Source organism: Hemitrygon akajei, chromosome 1 (genome assembly GCF_048418815.1).
Source record: "Hemitrygon akajei chromosome 1, sHemAka1.3, whole genome shotgun sequence".
In the NCBI taxonomy this organism is placed as follows: Eukaryota; Metazoa; Chordata; class Chondrichthyes; order Myliobatiformes; family Dasyatidae; genus Hemitrygon; species Hemitrygon akajei.
In genome coordinates, this window is record NC_133124.1 from 56,360,633 (window position 1) to 56,375,733 (window position 15,101).

Consider the following 15,101-nt stretch of genomic DNA (forward strand, 5'->3'; position numbering starts at 1 on the left):
GATAATAACAAGAATTGTATTCCCAAAGTCAATACCTTTGAGTAAGACTTTTTACAAAGAGTCTGTAAGGGGATTTTGATCTTCTCCAGAGCAGCTCCAGTATTCCTCTCCCTTCCAAGGTTAACCTCTGCTATTACATCCATCTTTCCCTAGTGCTAAATTCATGCTGGAATTTTAATATACAAGCTTTAGTGGAATGTCGAACTTTAAGAAACCCATACATCTATTGAATTTTTTTAACCTTAATGATTTGATAATCAGAAGTATATTCTGGAATGCTACTGTTTACAATAGAGCTGAATTTCCTTAGTTCTGTCATTAAAAAACAAAATCAATTATAGGAACTGCACAGGTCAGACAAGGTGAAAGTGATAGTCAGTCACATTATTTAATTTTAGGCACATAATATTTCTGTGGTTGGTTTTGGTTATGTTAACAATCAATGATAATCCCCATGATGTTGATGGTGAGGGGCAGAGATAGTAAAGGGAGCAAGGAAAGAGGCTGAAGAACAGGACCTCCAAGGTAGTAAGTAATCTTTGGATTACTCCCAGTACCACGTGCTAATCAGGATAGGAATAGGATGACTGTGTAGCTGAAGGAATGGTGCAGGGGGCAAGGCTTCAGATTTCTGTATCATTGGGATCTCTCCTGGGGAAGGTATGACCTGTGCAAAATGGACAGGCTACACCTGAACCAAAGAGGTATCAGTACCCTTGCAGGACGTTTTGCTAGAGCTGTCGGGGAGAGTTTAAACTGATTTGGCAGGGAGATAGGAATCAGAGTGATGGGGCTGAGGATGGGTCAATTGGTACACACGTTGATGCGTTGTGTAGTGAGACTGTGAGGAAGGACAGGGAGATAATAGGGCAAAATTGTAGCCAGTGCGATGAGTTGAAGTGTAAAATGGGGGCAAAATCAAAAAGGGTGACAAATACAGGACTCAATACAATGCTATATTTGAATGCACATAGTATACACAACAAGGTAGATGATCATGTACAACAGTTAGAGATTGGCAGGTGTGATGTTGTGGGCATCACTGAGCTGTGGCTGATCATAGCTTAACATCCAAGGATACACCTTGTATCAAAAGGACAGGCAGGTAGGCAGAGGTGGTTGCGTGGCTCTGCTGGTAAAAACGCAATAAAATCCTTAGCAAGAGATGGCATAGGATTAAAAGATGTTAAAATCCTTGTGGGTAGAGTTAAGAAACTGCAAGGGTAAGAAGACCCTGATGGGACTTATAATCAGGCCTCTGAACAGGCCAGAGTAATCTGCCCTCAACATCTGTCACATTGTGTGTGTGATTACAACTCATCTTTTCAAATTCAAAGAGAAAATATCAGAGACATAGCACACACTGGCACAGTAGTAAGGATGTGGGATATGAATTTCAACAGGAAATAGAAAAGGGATGTAGTAAGGGCAAGGTTATGATAATTAAGGGGGATTTCAATATGCAGGTAGATTAGGAAAATCAGGTTGGTGCTGGACCCCAAGAAAGGGAATTTGTAGAATGTGTATGAGATGGCTTTTTAGATCAGCTTGTGGTTCAGTCCATGAGGGGATCAACTATTCTGCATTGGATGTTGTGTTATGAACCAGATTTGATTAAGGAGCTCAAGGTAAAGGAATCCTTGTGAGGCAGTGATCATAATCTGATGGAATTCACCCTGCAGTTTGAAGGTAAAGTCAGATGTATCAGTATTAGAGTCAGGTAAAGGGAATTACAGAGGTATGAGAGAGGAGCTGGTTGAAAGGGGACACTGTCAGGTATGACAGCAAAATAGTGTGGCTGGAGTTTCTGGAGGCAATTCGGAAGGCACAGGTTAGATATACCCCAAAGATGAAGAAGTATTCTAAAGGGAGGCTGAGGTGACTATGGCTGACAAGGGAATTCAAAGTTAGTATAAAAGCAAAAGAAAAAGCATATAATAGAGCAAAAATTAGTGGGAAGTTAGACAACTGGGACGCTTTTAAAAACGAGTGGAAGGCACCTAAAAAAAACTCAAGGAGAGAAATTACAAAATATGAAGGGGAGATAAACAATAATATAAATAAGGATACCAAAAGATTTTTTTCAGGTATATAAAGAGTAAAAGACAGTTGAGAGTGGATGTTGGACCACTGGAAAATTATGCTGGAGAGTTAGTAATGGGGGGTCAAAGAAATGGTGGACAAACTGATTAAGTATGTTGCATCAGTCTTCACTGTGGAAAACACTACAGTATGCCAGATATTTGTGAATGTTAGGGGCAGAAGTAAGTGTAGTTGCTAATACTAAGGAGAGGGTGGTTGGGAATCTGAAAGGTCTGAAGGTAGATAAGGCATCTGGTCAAGATGAACTACACTGCTGGGTTCTGAAAGTGGTAGCTGAGGAAATTGTAGAGGTATTAGTAATTATCTTTCAAGATTCACTGGATTTTGGAATGGTTCCAGAGGAGTGGAAAATTGTAAATATCACTCCACTCTTTAAGAAGGGAGGGAGGCAGAAGAATAGAAATTATAAGCCAGTTAACCTGACTTCAGTGGTTGGGAGGATGTTGCAGTCCATTGTTAACAATGAGGTTTCAGGGCACAGAATAAAGTAGGGCACAGTCAAAAGAAGGCAAATTCAATGTTTGTATTCATTTCAAGAGGACTAGAATATAAGAACAAGAATGAGTTGCTAGGACTTTATAAGGCATTAGTCAGACCACACTTGGAGTATTGTGAGAAGTTATGAGCATCTTATCTAGGAAAAAATGTTGCTAGCATTGGAGAGGGTCCACAGTTGGTTCACAAGAATGATTTCAGAAATGAAAGGGTTAACATATGAGGAGCATTTGATGGCTCAGGGCCTGTACTTGCTTGTGTTCAGAAGAATAGAGGATCTTATTGAAACCTATCGAATATTGAAATACTGAAGTCCTGCTGAAGGGTCTCGGCTTGAAACATCGATGGTACTCTTTTCCATAAATGCTGTCTGGCCTATTGAGGTCTTCCAGCATTTTGTGTGCATTGCTTTGGATTTCCAGAATCTGCAGATTTTCTCTTGTTTAAGAAATATCTAATTCCCATTTGGGTGTGTCTTGGCTTTCATAAGTTGAATAATACTGAATTAACCATAGGATATTTGTTAAGTTTGAATATTGAAAGACCTAGAAGAGTAGATGTGGAGAGAATGTTTCCTATAGTGGATGAGTCTAGGACCAGAGGGCATAGCTTCAGAATAGAGGGACGTCTATTTAGAACAGAGATAAGGAGGAATTTCCTTAGCCAGAAGGTGGCAAACCTGTGGAATTCATTGCCACAGACAGCTGTTGAGGCCAGATCATTGGGTGTATTTAAAATGGAGGTTGACAAGTTCATGATTAACTAGAGCATCATAGGTTACAGGGAGAAGACAGGAGAATGGGGACAAGAAGGATAATAAATCAGCCATGACAGGATGGTGGAGCAGACTCAATGGGCCAAGTGGCCTAATTCTGCTCCTATGTCTTAATTGTTTAAAAAGATCTAAATTAATCTAGGATAATTTATATTTGTTTCATCACTATACAATTTGATTTTCTTTCTGGCACAATAATTGTTGCATATTTTACCTAATTTTTTCAGGTCAGTCTCAACAGCAGTTAGTTTTTCCGAATAACTTTTTTGTGATGTTTCCATTCCTTCTGTCACTGTGTCCATTCTCTGTACAACTGGAATAATCAAGGAAGATAAATAAGGTAATATCTCATAATGAGAAGTGCATTTTACAAGTTTACCAAAAAACTTTGTGATTTTCTTGTGGATTCTTCACGCAGTTACTGATTAGCCAGACAAAATAAGAGTTCATTTACTTTGACATGACTTGACTTTTATAATTCACTTAAGAGGAGGCACATTTCTATAATACTTTAATGATATTGTCCATAAGCATATGCTGTGCTCAGAACCCTTGCATTTGCACTTCAAGGTATCCTATACAAGCTCTTCCAGCATGGACATATTCTATCCATATAGCTCCTTGCATATGCTTCATGTTGCCAGGATATACCATAGAACATAGAACCATAGAACATTACAACACAGAAACAGGCCTTTTGGCCCTTCCTGGCTGTGCTGAACCATTTTTCTGCCTAGTCCCACTGACCTGCACCTGGACTATATCCCTCCATACACCTCTCATCCACGTACCTGTCCAAGTTTTTCTTAAACGTTAAAAGTGATCCTGCATTTACAACTTCATCTGGCAGTTCATTCCACACTCCCACCACTCTGTGTGAAAAAAGCCCCCCCTAATGTTCCCTTTAAACTTTTCCCCCTTCACCTTTAACCCACGTCCTCTGGTTTTTTTCTCCCCTAGCCTCAGTGGAAAAAGCCTGCTTGCATTCACTCTATCTATACTCATCATAATTTTATACGCCTCTATCAAATCTCCCCTCATTCTTCTATGCTCCAGGGAATAAAGTCCTAACCTATTTAACCTTTCTCTGTAACTCAATTTCTCAAGTCCTAGCAACATCCTTGTAAACCTTCTCTGCACTCTTTTAACCTTATTAATATCCTTCCTGTAATTCAGTGACCAAAACTACACACAAGTACCCAGGTACTTTAATTAAGAAGTTTTGTGCATTGCTAAGTTTTTTATTTTGTTCATGGCACTATAAGACACCAATCCTAGATGTTTCAGATGAACGTGGTAACTTGGTCAAGCCAGTGATCGATCTGCTTTTTCCCCCTGTTTTAACAAGTGTTGTAATCCAAATGAATGGTTTACTCAAGCCCTTCAGAAGTTAATTCATAATGAACTACATTGATAGGTCCAAGCTTGTATACACAACACTATGGAAGGTGGTAGTGAGAAGACAATTTCATTGCCCAGATTTGATGTAATGTCATGAAAACTCATGAAATCTGAGCACAATGTTAAGGATTACTCACTCCTACCTGGAATCAGAAAATCCAGAGGAGTTCTTATGACGATCTGACGGCTTTGTAGTTAGCATTACTGAGAGTTTTTGTTTTAAATTTCACAGCTGCCCTGATGGGGATCTAAACTCACCTCTCTCCATTATTAATCCAGGCATTATTAATCTGATTACGTAATTAAGTGATGTGCAAATATGGCACCACATTTTACAGGCTACCGTTTATGTGAAGTACTTTTTTCTTCCGACAAGCTGACACATAAGTTTTACACATCATTTACACATAAATCACTTTATGATCCAGACACAGTAGTCTTGCCAGATTTTTAGATTTGTTTTCCGAATCCTGTTTGTGATTCATTTCGATACGTGGTTGCTACTCCACTCCAGTGGATCATTCCTCCTTTGCTCAGAAATTTGATTGTTGCAAAAATGATTTTCCTACTGCGTGAGCCAACTTCAGAGATGTCAATATTTCAAGAAAAAATACAGCTAGGAGAGCTGACAGTGGCCCAGAACCAACAATCTGTGTAATGGAAGGTTGCTGTTCTTGTAAAAGCTCCTACATTTGACATTTCTCTCAAGCAAAATGGAAACAGATTACAGTGGTTACTTGAAAACAAACCAAACTGCTGAGAGCCTAAGCCAGGGGTTGGCACTGTATGATGTGCTTTCAAAATGATTAAGCTCCCAGTTGAGAAAGGTACATTCAATCCTTTATTACAAAACCAGCAAAGACAAATGATCTTATGGTAATAAAACACTAATGAAACTAAATTAGCAATACAATGGTCTAATAGCAATATTAGCAATACCAAGTGGTATAATAGTGCAATTAGCGTTCAAATTAGTGGTCCTCAAAAAAAATATCACCCCGTGGCTCACCCCCTCTCAACTAGACCAAACAAACCTAAAGACAAAGCATGAATACATAACTATACTCATTTGCTTCTACCACATCCCAACCCATGTGACAGATTACCACAATATACAAATGCAGACAGACAGAAAATAGACACATGGCTCCTACACAGGTGTCCTCATCTTGTGGCAACAGCAGTATTTCAGTAATGCCACATCATTTTCAGGTTTGCACTTACAGCAAACACTGGAGCCTTCCAATTGTTGGTACGGAAGGAGAAAAAGAAACAAAAAGTGCTGAAATGCTGACATGGTTTAAGGTAGCAGCCAGAAGTGTAATGTTGGAACATTAGTCTGATTTAAAGGAAAACTTCTGCCAAGTCAGATGCTCTACTTGCAGTAAAGTAGGATTCTGGAACCATTGCACCTTACTCATTACAGCAAATTTCATTCTTAATTCAAAATGTACTTTGCTAATTGCCTTCTCCTGGCTCTGCATGAGTACAGAACACATGCATCATTTTATAAGATCAGCTAATTTAAACAGACTGGATTAGAACTACTGCCTCTGAATCTGCATGTGCTCCAAATCAGGACTGAGAAGTTATGAGTATTTCTAAGGAACAAACATCATGAATAGCCTGTTCTGATCGAAACTACATTGAAACCACAGCTAAGAAAACTTACTAGTGTCCCTACTTCCTCAGGAAGTACAGCAATCTTAGCTTTCTCCTTTGACCCTCACCAACTTTTGTCTATGCATGAATTTTTGCCTGTCCATATAAGCCACAGGTTGGTATGGCAACTACTGTGCCTGTGACTGCAAAAAACTGCAGAGAGTCATAGACACAGCTCAACACATCACTGAATCCAACCTCCCTCCAAGGGCTCTGACCATTCTTCTTTCTGTCTTGGTAAAGCAGCTAGCATAATCAAAAACTCCACCCACCTTGGAATTCTCTCTTCTCCCTCCTCTCATCAGGCAGAAGATGCAAAAGCTGAAAAAAATACATGCCCCCATGCTCAAGGATGGCTTCTATCCCACTGTTATATGACTATTGAATAGTTCCCTAATATGACAAAATGGACTCTTGATCTCACAATCTACCTCATTATGACTTTGCAGCTTATGGTCTACCTGCACTTTCTCTGTATCTGTAACACTTTATTCTGCATAGTTATTGTTTTCCTTCATACCGCCTCAAAACACTGTTGTAACAAATTGATCCGTATGAATGGTATGCAAGACAAGCATTTCACTGTACTGTAGAACACACGAAAATAATAAATCTAATAAAGAGTTCAAGGTAAACTTGTTAACACATGCAGTGATTTGAGTGGGGAACTCACTTGGACGTGAAGAGGTTGAGACAATTTTATAAAAATATTTTGAATGATGAAGCAACATTCCAGAGAATAGAACAGAAGGACAGAGACACAATGTCAGAAAGGAGGGATAAAAGGAATTGATAATAGGAGGAGAGAACAGAAAAGCATTTGTGGATCATAAACATCACAGAGGACCAGTTAGACTTCATTGCATCTTCTATGTAGTATATCTTATGCATAGTACTTTTGTTTGGGAAACAAATCACACTGCCTTTGGCTAGTTCACCACATCTACATCCATGACTCAAGAAAGCTATTGTCATGTGGCCCTGACAAAATATTTCTGAACAGGGGTTTAAACAAGGAAGTGTACCCATAAACTCATGGTCTCCTGGAGGGTAGGGAGACACATTTATTTTACCTGTGAAGATTTACTGAGGAAATCATTGTGATCCAATGGTCATGAAGTTGATTCAGTAGCATACCTTCAGGTGCACTAGGGGACCATTGAAAGGCATAAAAGTTGTCCTAGTCACCTTCTGCAGATAAGTATGACTCTAGCTGCAACAATTCTTCATGCTGAAGGAATCAGATTTCCACAACCAAGGAAGTGCGGCTGGCATTTAACTCAAATAAATTCCTGCACAGGTCTCTTTTTCAGATATCATTCCATTAACTGTTCACTATGTAGTAAATAATTTTGACTTGAAATATAGCATCATAGCACCCTGTGGAATATATCTTTTTCTGGGTTGAGTATGTATCCTTTTTCCTTCATTAGAACATAAATAATGTAGTCTTTTACATCCAAGGCAGTTTCAGGTTTTTAATCCTGAAAATCAAACAATGGATATTAGGTATATTCTTTGCTTACTCATATTTAGTCTAGGAACTTGCTTTGCACATCTAGTGATTAAATTACTTTTTGAACAGTCATTAAATTTGCAGTGGCTACATACAGAGTTACTCTGTGACCATTATTTGATCTCAATACAGAATTCTATTTGTAACGTTTGTTCCCCCCAAGCTTATCTCCACTGTCCTTTACTTGTGATTGTTATATTTCCCCGTCCCAAACATAAAGTGGTATTCTTAAAGCCATGTCCTTCTGTTCTATCCATGTGGACACAATCCAGCACGTGATGCTTTGATAGTCGCCAACTTGCTTCCATTGAGAAAAGCATGGCAAGATGGCTTTACGAGAAGAACTCACCCTCAGTAGGAAAGTGTAGCCTATTGCTCCTGTCCCTTCAGCCCTCTCAGTAGCTGCAGTTGTTTATACCATTTCTTCTCCAACTATCACTGCACCCCAGCTGACCTCTGAGAAGTACAGCATAGAAACAGGCTCTTCAGCCCATCTAGTCCACATCAGAACCATTTAAACTGCTTACTCCCATTGACCTGCGCCTGGACCATAGCCCTCTATATCCCTACATCCAAACTTCTCTTAAACATTGAAATTGAACTAGCATCCACCACTTGTGCTGGCAGCTCAATCCATACTCTCATGACCCTCTGAGTGAAGAGGTTTCCCCTCATGTTCCCCTTAAACTTCCCAGCTCTCACCCTTAACTCTTGACCTCTGGTTGTAGTCCCACCCAACCTCAGTGGAAAAAAACTTGTTTGTATTTACCCTATCTATACCTCTCATAATTTTGTATATTTCTATCAAATCTCCTCTCAATCTTTTACGTGCTAAAGAATACAGTCCTAACCTATTCAGTCTTTCCTTATAACTCAGGTCCTCCAGAACCAGCAACATCCTTGTAAATTTTCTCTACACTCTTTCAACTTTGTTTACATTTATCCAGTAGGTGGGTGACCAAAACTGCACACAATACTCCAAATTAGGCCTTACCAATGACTTAAGAACTTCCAACATAATATGCCACCTCCTGTACTCAATACATTGATATATGAAGACCAATAGGCCAAAAGCTTTCTTGTGATTCCACTTTCAATGAATTGTGGACCTACATTCCCACTTCCCTTTATTCTACTACACTCCTCAGTGCCCTACCATTCACTGTATAAGACATCCCCTGGTTGGTCTTAACGAAGTACAAAACCTTGAAGTTCTCTGTATTAAATTCCCTCTGCCATTTTCAACCCATTTTTCCAGCTGATGCAGATCCCTCTGCAAGCCATGATAGCCTTCTTCACTGCCCACTACACCCCAACCTTGCTATCATCTGCAAATCTGCTGATCCAGTTAACCACATTATCATCTAGATCAGGGGTGTCAAACTCATTTTAGGTCACGGGCCGGATTGAGCAAAATGCAGCTTCATGCGGGCCGGATCAGTCGGACGCGTGCGAACGCAGCTTTCGTTGCTTCCGTTTTTTCAGCCTGCTCTCATGTGTCTCAGTCTCTGCTATAACTACAAAGTGTTTCACTTTACAAATTCCGTTTCTTATGAAGAAGACTGCCGAGCAAGACTGCCGAATAAACACTAAAACCCCTGAAAACCTGGTACCTGAATAAACTCAGCATTAGCCATATCATACGCCATAGGCGCTTCGATTACTGGGGCCAGCTTTAATAGTAATTAGATATTATCTCGCGGGCCAAAGATAATTCCACCGCGGGCCGAATTTGGCCCGCGGGCCTTGAGTTTGACATATATGATCTGGATCATTGATGTAGATGACAAACAACAAAGGACCTAGTACTGATCCCTGCAACATACCATTAGTGTTTTTTTAAACTTCTTTTATTGTTTTCAAATAGTTACAGAATAAATGTGTATGAAAAAAAAAATGTGCTACCCAGCCCCCCTCCCCTTAACCCCTCCCCCCTAACATCCCTATTAAAAGAATAAGAAAGAAAGAAAAAAAAAGGAATGCCTGGATATTGGAAGATCCCCACATGCTCCATGGAGTTCGTAATAACTTTAGTATGTATATTTATTTATTTCCCCAAGTAACCAATTATTTCATCTTCGGAGCACCTATATATTTAATCCTGTCTTTTGTAAATAAGGGCGCCAAATTTTCAAAAATATTTCATATTTATCTCTTAAATTATAAGTAATTTTTTCAAGTGGAATACAGCCATAAATTTCGTTCTTCCAACGATCTATACTTAGATATGTATCCGATTTCCAAGTCACTGCAATAGCTTTTTTGGCTACTGCCAATGCAATTTTTATAAATTCTTTCTGATATTTATTCAATTTGGATATCGGTTTTATCTCTTCAATATCACCTAGTAAAAGTAATATTGGGTTGTGTGGAAGTTGTATTCCAATAATTTGTTCCAGTAAAACTCTTAAATTTGTCCAAAAAGGTTGAATTTTAGAACAAGACCAAGTAGAATGTAAAAAAGTACCAATTTCTTGGTTACATCGGAAACACTGATCAGATAAATTTGGGTTTAATTTATTTATTTTTTGTGGTGTAATATATAGTTGATGTAAAAAATTGTATTGCACTAATCTTAATCGAACGTTTATTGTATTTGTCATACTCTCAAGACATAGTCTTGACCAGTTTTTTTCTTCAATTTTGATATTCAAATCACTTTCCCATTTTTGTCTTGACTTATGGACTCCTTGTTTAATTGCCTGTTTTTGAATCAAATTATACATACAAGAGATAAATTTTTTAATCTTTCCTTTTTGAATTAAAGTTTCTATTTCATTGGGTTTCGGTAATAACATTGTTTGACCTAACTTTTCTCTTAAATAAGCCCTTAGTTGAAAGTAACAAAAGAGAGTGTTGTTTGATACTTAATATTTATTCTTTAATTGATCGAATGACATTAATATACCTCCTTCAAAACAATCTCCTATATATCTAATCCCTTTTTGAAACCAATTATATAAAAGTTGATTATCCATTGTAAAAGGAATAAGTCTATTTTGAATTAAAGATCTCTTTGCTAATAAGGATTTCTTTGTCTCATCGTCAACATTTATCTTATTCCATAAATCAATCAAATGTTTTAATATAGGATATTCTTTCTTTTCCCGTATCCATTTAGATTCCCATTTATATATAAAGTCTTCTGGTATGTTTTTTCCTATTTTATCTAGTTCTATTCTGATCCATGCCGGTTTATCTTTCTCAAAAAAAGATGCAATAAATCTAAGTTGATTTGCTTTATAACAATTCTTAAAATTTGGAAGTTGTAACCCTCCTAGATCAAATTTCCATGTCAATTTTTTCAACGATATTCTTGACATCTTACCTTTCCAAAGAAACTTCCTCACATATTTATTCAGCTCTTGAAAAAACTTCTGGGGTAATTGTATTGGTAGTGATTGAAATAAGTATTGTAATCTAGGGAATATATTCATTTTTATGGTATTTACTCTACCTACTAATGTTATTGGTAATACCATCCATTTATCAAGATCTTCTTGAATTTTTTTCAATAGTGGTAAGTAATTTAATTTGTATATGTTCTTTATATCATTATCAACTCTTATACCTAAATATTTTATACCATTTGCCGGCCATCTAAATTGGGTTATTAATCGACATTGATTATAGTCTCCTTTAGTAAGAGGTAAAATTTCACTTTTATCCCAATTTATTTTATAACCTGATACTTTCCCATATTCTTCTAATCTATAGGATAATTTACGCAGCGATTGCAATGGGTTTGTTAAATAAAGCAGAACATCATCAGCAAATAAGTTAATCTTGTATTCTTCCTGGTTAACTCTAAAACCCTTAATATCTGGGTCCATTCTAATCAATTCAGCTAATGGCTCTATCACCAACACACAACGTACCATTAGTCACAGGCCTCCAGTCAGAGAAGCAACCTTCTATGGCCACTCTCTGGGTTCTCCCATAAAGCCAATATCTAATCTGAATAACTACCTCATCCTGAATATTGAGCAACTGGAACTTCTTGACCAGCCTCCCATGTGGGACCTCGTCAAATGACTTACTAAAGTACAAGTAGACACCATTCACTGTCTTACCTTCAACCACTTTCCCGTAACTTCCTCAAAAAACTCAATAAGATTGATTAGATGTGACATACCATGCACAAAGCAATGCTGACTATCCTTAATCATTCCTCATCTATCCAAATGTTTATATATTCAGTCCCTTAGAATACCTTCAAATAACCTTCCCACAACTGATGTCAGACTTGCTGGCCTATAATTTCCTAGTTTCTGTTTACAGCCTTTTTTAAACAGCAGACCAACGCTGACTATCCTCCATTCCTCTGGTACCTCCCCCGTCACTAACAATGATTTAAGTATCTCTGCTAGGACTCTGGCAATTTCTGCACTTGTCTCCCTTAGTGAACTCCCTCAGTGAACACCCTGCCATGTCCTGGGGATTTATCCATCCTGATTTGCCTCAGGGTAGCAAGCACGTCCTTCTCTGCAATCTATACTGGGTCCATGAAGTTGATGCCACTTCGCCTCATTCCTATAGATTGTCCATCTCCTGATTAAATACAGATGCAAAGAATTCATTTAAGATCTCCCCCATGTGTTTTTGCTCCATACACGGATTACCATTCTGGTCTTCCAGAGGACTAATTTTGTCCCTTGTAATCCTTTTGCTCCTAACTTAGCTGTAGAATCCCTTAGGATTCTCCTTCACCTTCGTCTGCCAGAGAACTTCATGCCTTTTAGACCTCCTGATGGCTTTCTTGTGTTCTCTTGTGTTTCTTGTACTCATAAGAACCTCATTTGTTCCTACCTGCCGATATGCATCACCTTATTTTCCCTAACCAGGGCCTCACTATCTCTCAAAAGCTAAATTTCCCTAAACCTGTTATTCAATGGTTCAATGGTTCCATCTAATGGAATCTTTCTTACCTTTTATTCTGATAGCCACATACAAGCTTTATACTTCCAAAATTTCACTTCTGAAGGCCTTCCACTTACCAAGTACACCTTTGCTAGAAAACAGCCTGTCTCAATCCACACTTGCCCAACATTTTCTGATACCATTAAAGTTAGCCTTTCTCCAATTTAGAATCTCAATCCGTGGACCAGACTTATTTTTCTGCATATTTACTTTGAAACAAATAGCATTGTGGTCACTGAGTGCAAAGTGTTCCCCTACACAAACTTCTGTAACCTATCCTGTCTCGTTCCCAAATAGCAGTTCAAGTATCATACACCCTCTCATTGGCATTTCTATGTACTGATGAAGGAAACTTTCCTGAACACATTTGACAAACTTTTACAGTATGCGATACTCAGTCAATAGGTGGAAAGTTAAAATCAACTTTATGTTTCTTGCAACAGTCTGCTATCTCTTTACAAATTTCTTCCTCTAAGTCCCTAGGACTCTTGGGTGGTCTGTCATATAGCTCCATTAATGTGGTCATACCTTCCTATTTCTCAGTTTCACCCCTCACTAGTCGAGTTCTCCAGTTTGTCCTGCTGAAGCACTGCCTTAACATTTTCACTAACTGGAAACACCACCCCTCCTCCTTCAATTCCTCCCACTCTGTCATCCAAAACAACAGAACCCCGGAATATTGAGCTGCCGGTCCTGCCCCTCCTACAACCAAGTCTCACTAATGGTTACAACATCACAATTCCAGGTGTTGATCCATGCTCTGAGCTCATTCACCTTTCCTGCGATACTTCTTGCATTGAAATGAACGCAGCTCAGGACCCTGGTTGCATCATGCTCAACCTTTTGAGTCCTGACTTTGTCTGAGGTATATTTAATATTTCAGTAATATTTGAGTAATATTGTAAATATTTTGTTTGATTAAGCATTCTTTGTTGCTTCCATAATTCATTACAGGTTATATGTAAAAATATGTAAATGACATACACCATCATGCCACCACATCATAGGTGTGTGTCTCACTCAAGTAAAACAAAACTAAGACATGCATTTCCCAGTTCTGTGTTCTTTTCTCAACACAATACTGATAGTCTGAGAGCAGTGAACCAAGCAACATCTTGCTTTGACACCAGTCATCGCACCTGGCATTCTCTTAACCACACTAGGCAGCAAAATGATTCAAGCCCATTCGTGCTTCAACATCCCCAATAAAAATGGCTATTTATAAGAATCATTGATGGATTATTTCCTTGATCAATTACCAGAAGTTTTTCGTATAAATCTTCATGGCAGATGGCTTGAGAAATGCTGAAGCACATGTTAGGGATTCAACCATTTGGTTTGTCAGTATTTGTAACAGTTGTTATACATACCGAAGTCTTGTATCAACCAGTGTAGGTCTTACACAGTGAACAGTAGGGTGTTGAGGAATGCGGTAGAACAAAGGGATCTGGGAATACGGGTCTATAATTCTTTGAAAGCGGCATCACAGATAGATAAGATCATAAAGAACGCTTCAGGCACATTGGCTTTCTTAAATCAATGTATTGAGTACAGGAGATGGGATGTTATGTTGAAGTTGTATGACACTGGTGAGGCCTACTTTGGAGTATTGTGTACAGTTTTAGTCACCTACCCACAGGAAAGATGTAAATAAGGTTGAAAGAGTACAGAGAAAATTTACAAGGATGTTGCTGGGTCTGGAGGACCAGAATTATAAGGAAAGATTGAATAGGTCAGGATTTTTTTGCTTGGAACATAGAAGGTTGAGAGGAGAGCATCCTGACATAGGTGTATGTGTTGTCCAGGTGGTCTAAAACCATGTGGAGAGCCATTGAGATTGCATTTGCCATTGACCTATCAAGGATAGGCAAATTGCAATGGGCCTAGGTCCTTGTCAGTGCTACCAGGTGATAGTCATTAAGGCAGCTCACGTTATTCTTCTTAGGCACTGGTATAATTGTTGCCGTTTTGAAGCAAGTGGGAATATCTGCCTGTAGCAGTGAGAAGTTGAAAATGTCCTTGAATACTCTCGCCAGTTGGTTGGCACAGGTTTTCACAGCCTTACCAAGTACTCCATCAGGACCTTCTCTTTAAAGACAGTCTAACATCAGCCTCTGAGACAGAGATCATAGGGTCATCAGGTGCAGCAGGGATCTTCACAGTTGTAGTTGTATTCTCCCTTTCAAAGCAGGCATAGAAGGTGTTGAATTCCTCTGGTAGTGAAGCATC

General features: G+C 38.6%; 1 protein-coding gene across 2 annotated transcripts in view; it reads right to left on the reverse strand.

Annotated features, from left to right (window-relative positions):
- The window catches only part of colec12 (collectin sub-family member 12), a 148,046-nt gene that overhangs the window by 25,944 nt on the left and 107,001 nt on the right, over positions 1-15,101 (reverse strand). For both annotated transcript variants that reach the window (XM_073043581.1, XM_073043572.1), the window contains exon 4: positions 3,588-3,686. In XM_073043581.1, coding sequence (XP_072899682.1) covers positions 3,588-3,686 — 99 coding nt within the window. The remainder of the gene's footprint in view (positions 1-3,587; positions 3,687-15,101) is intronic.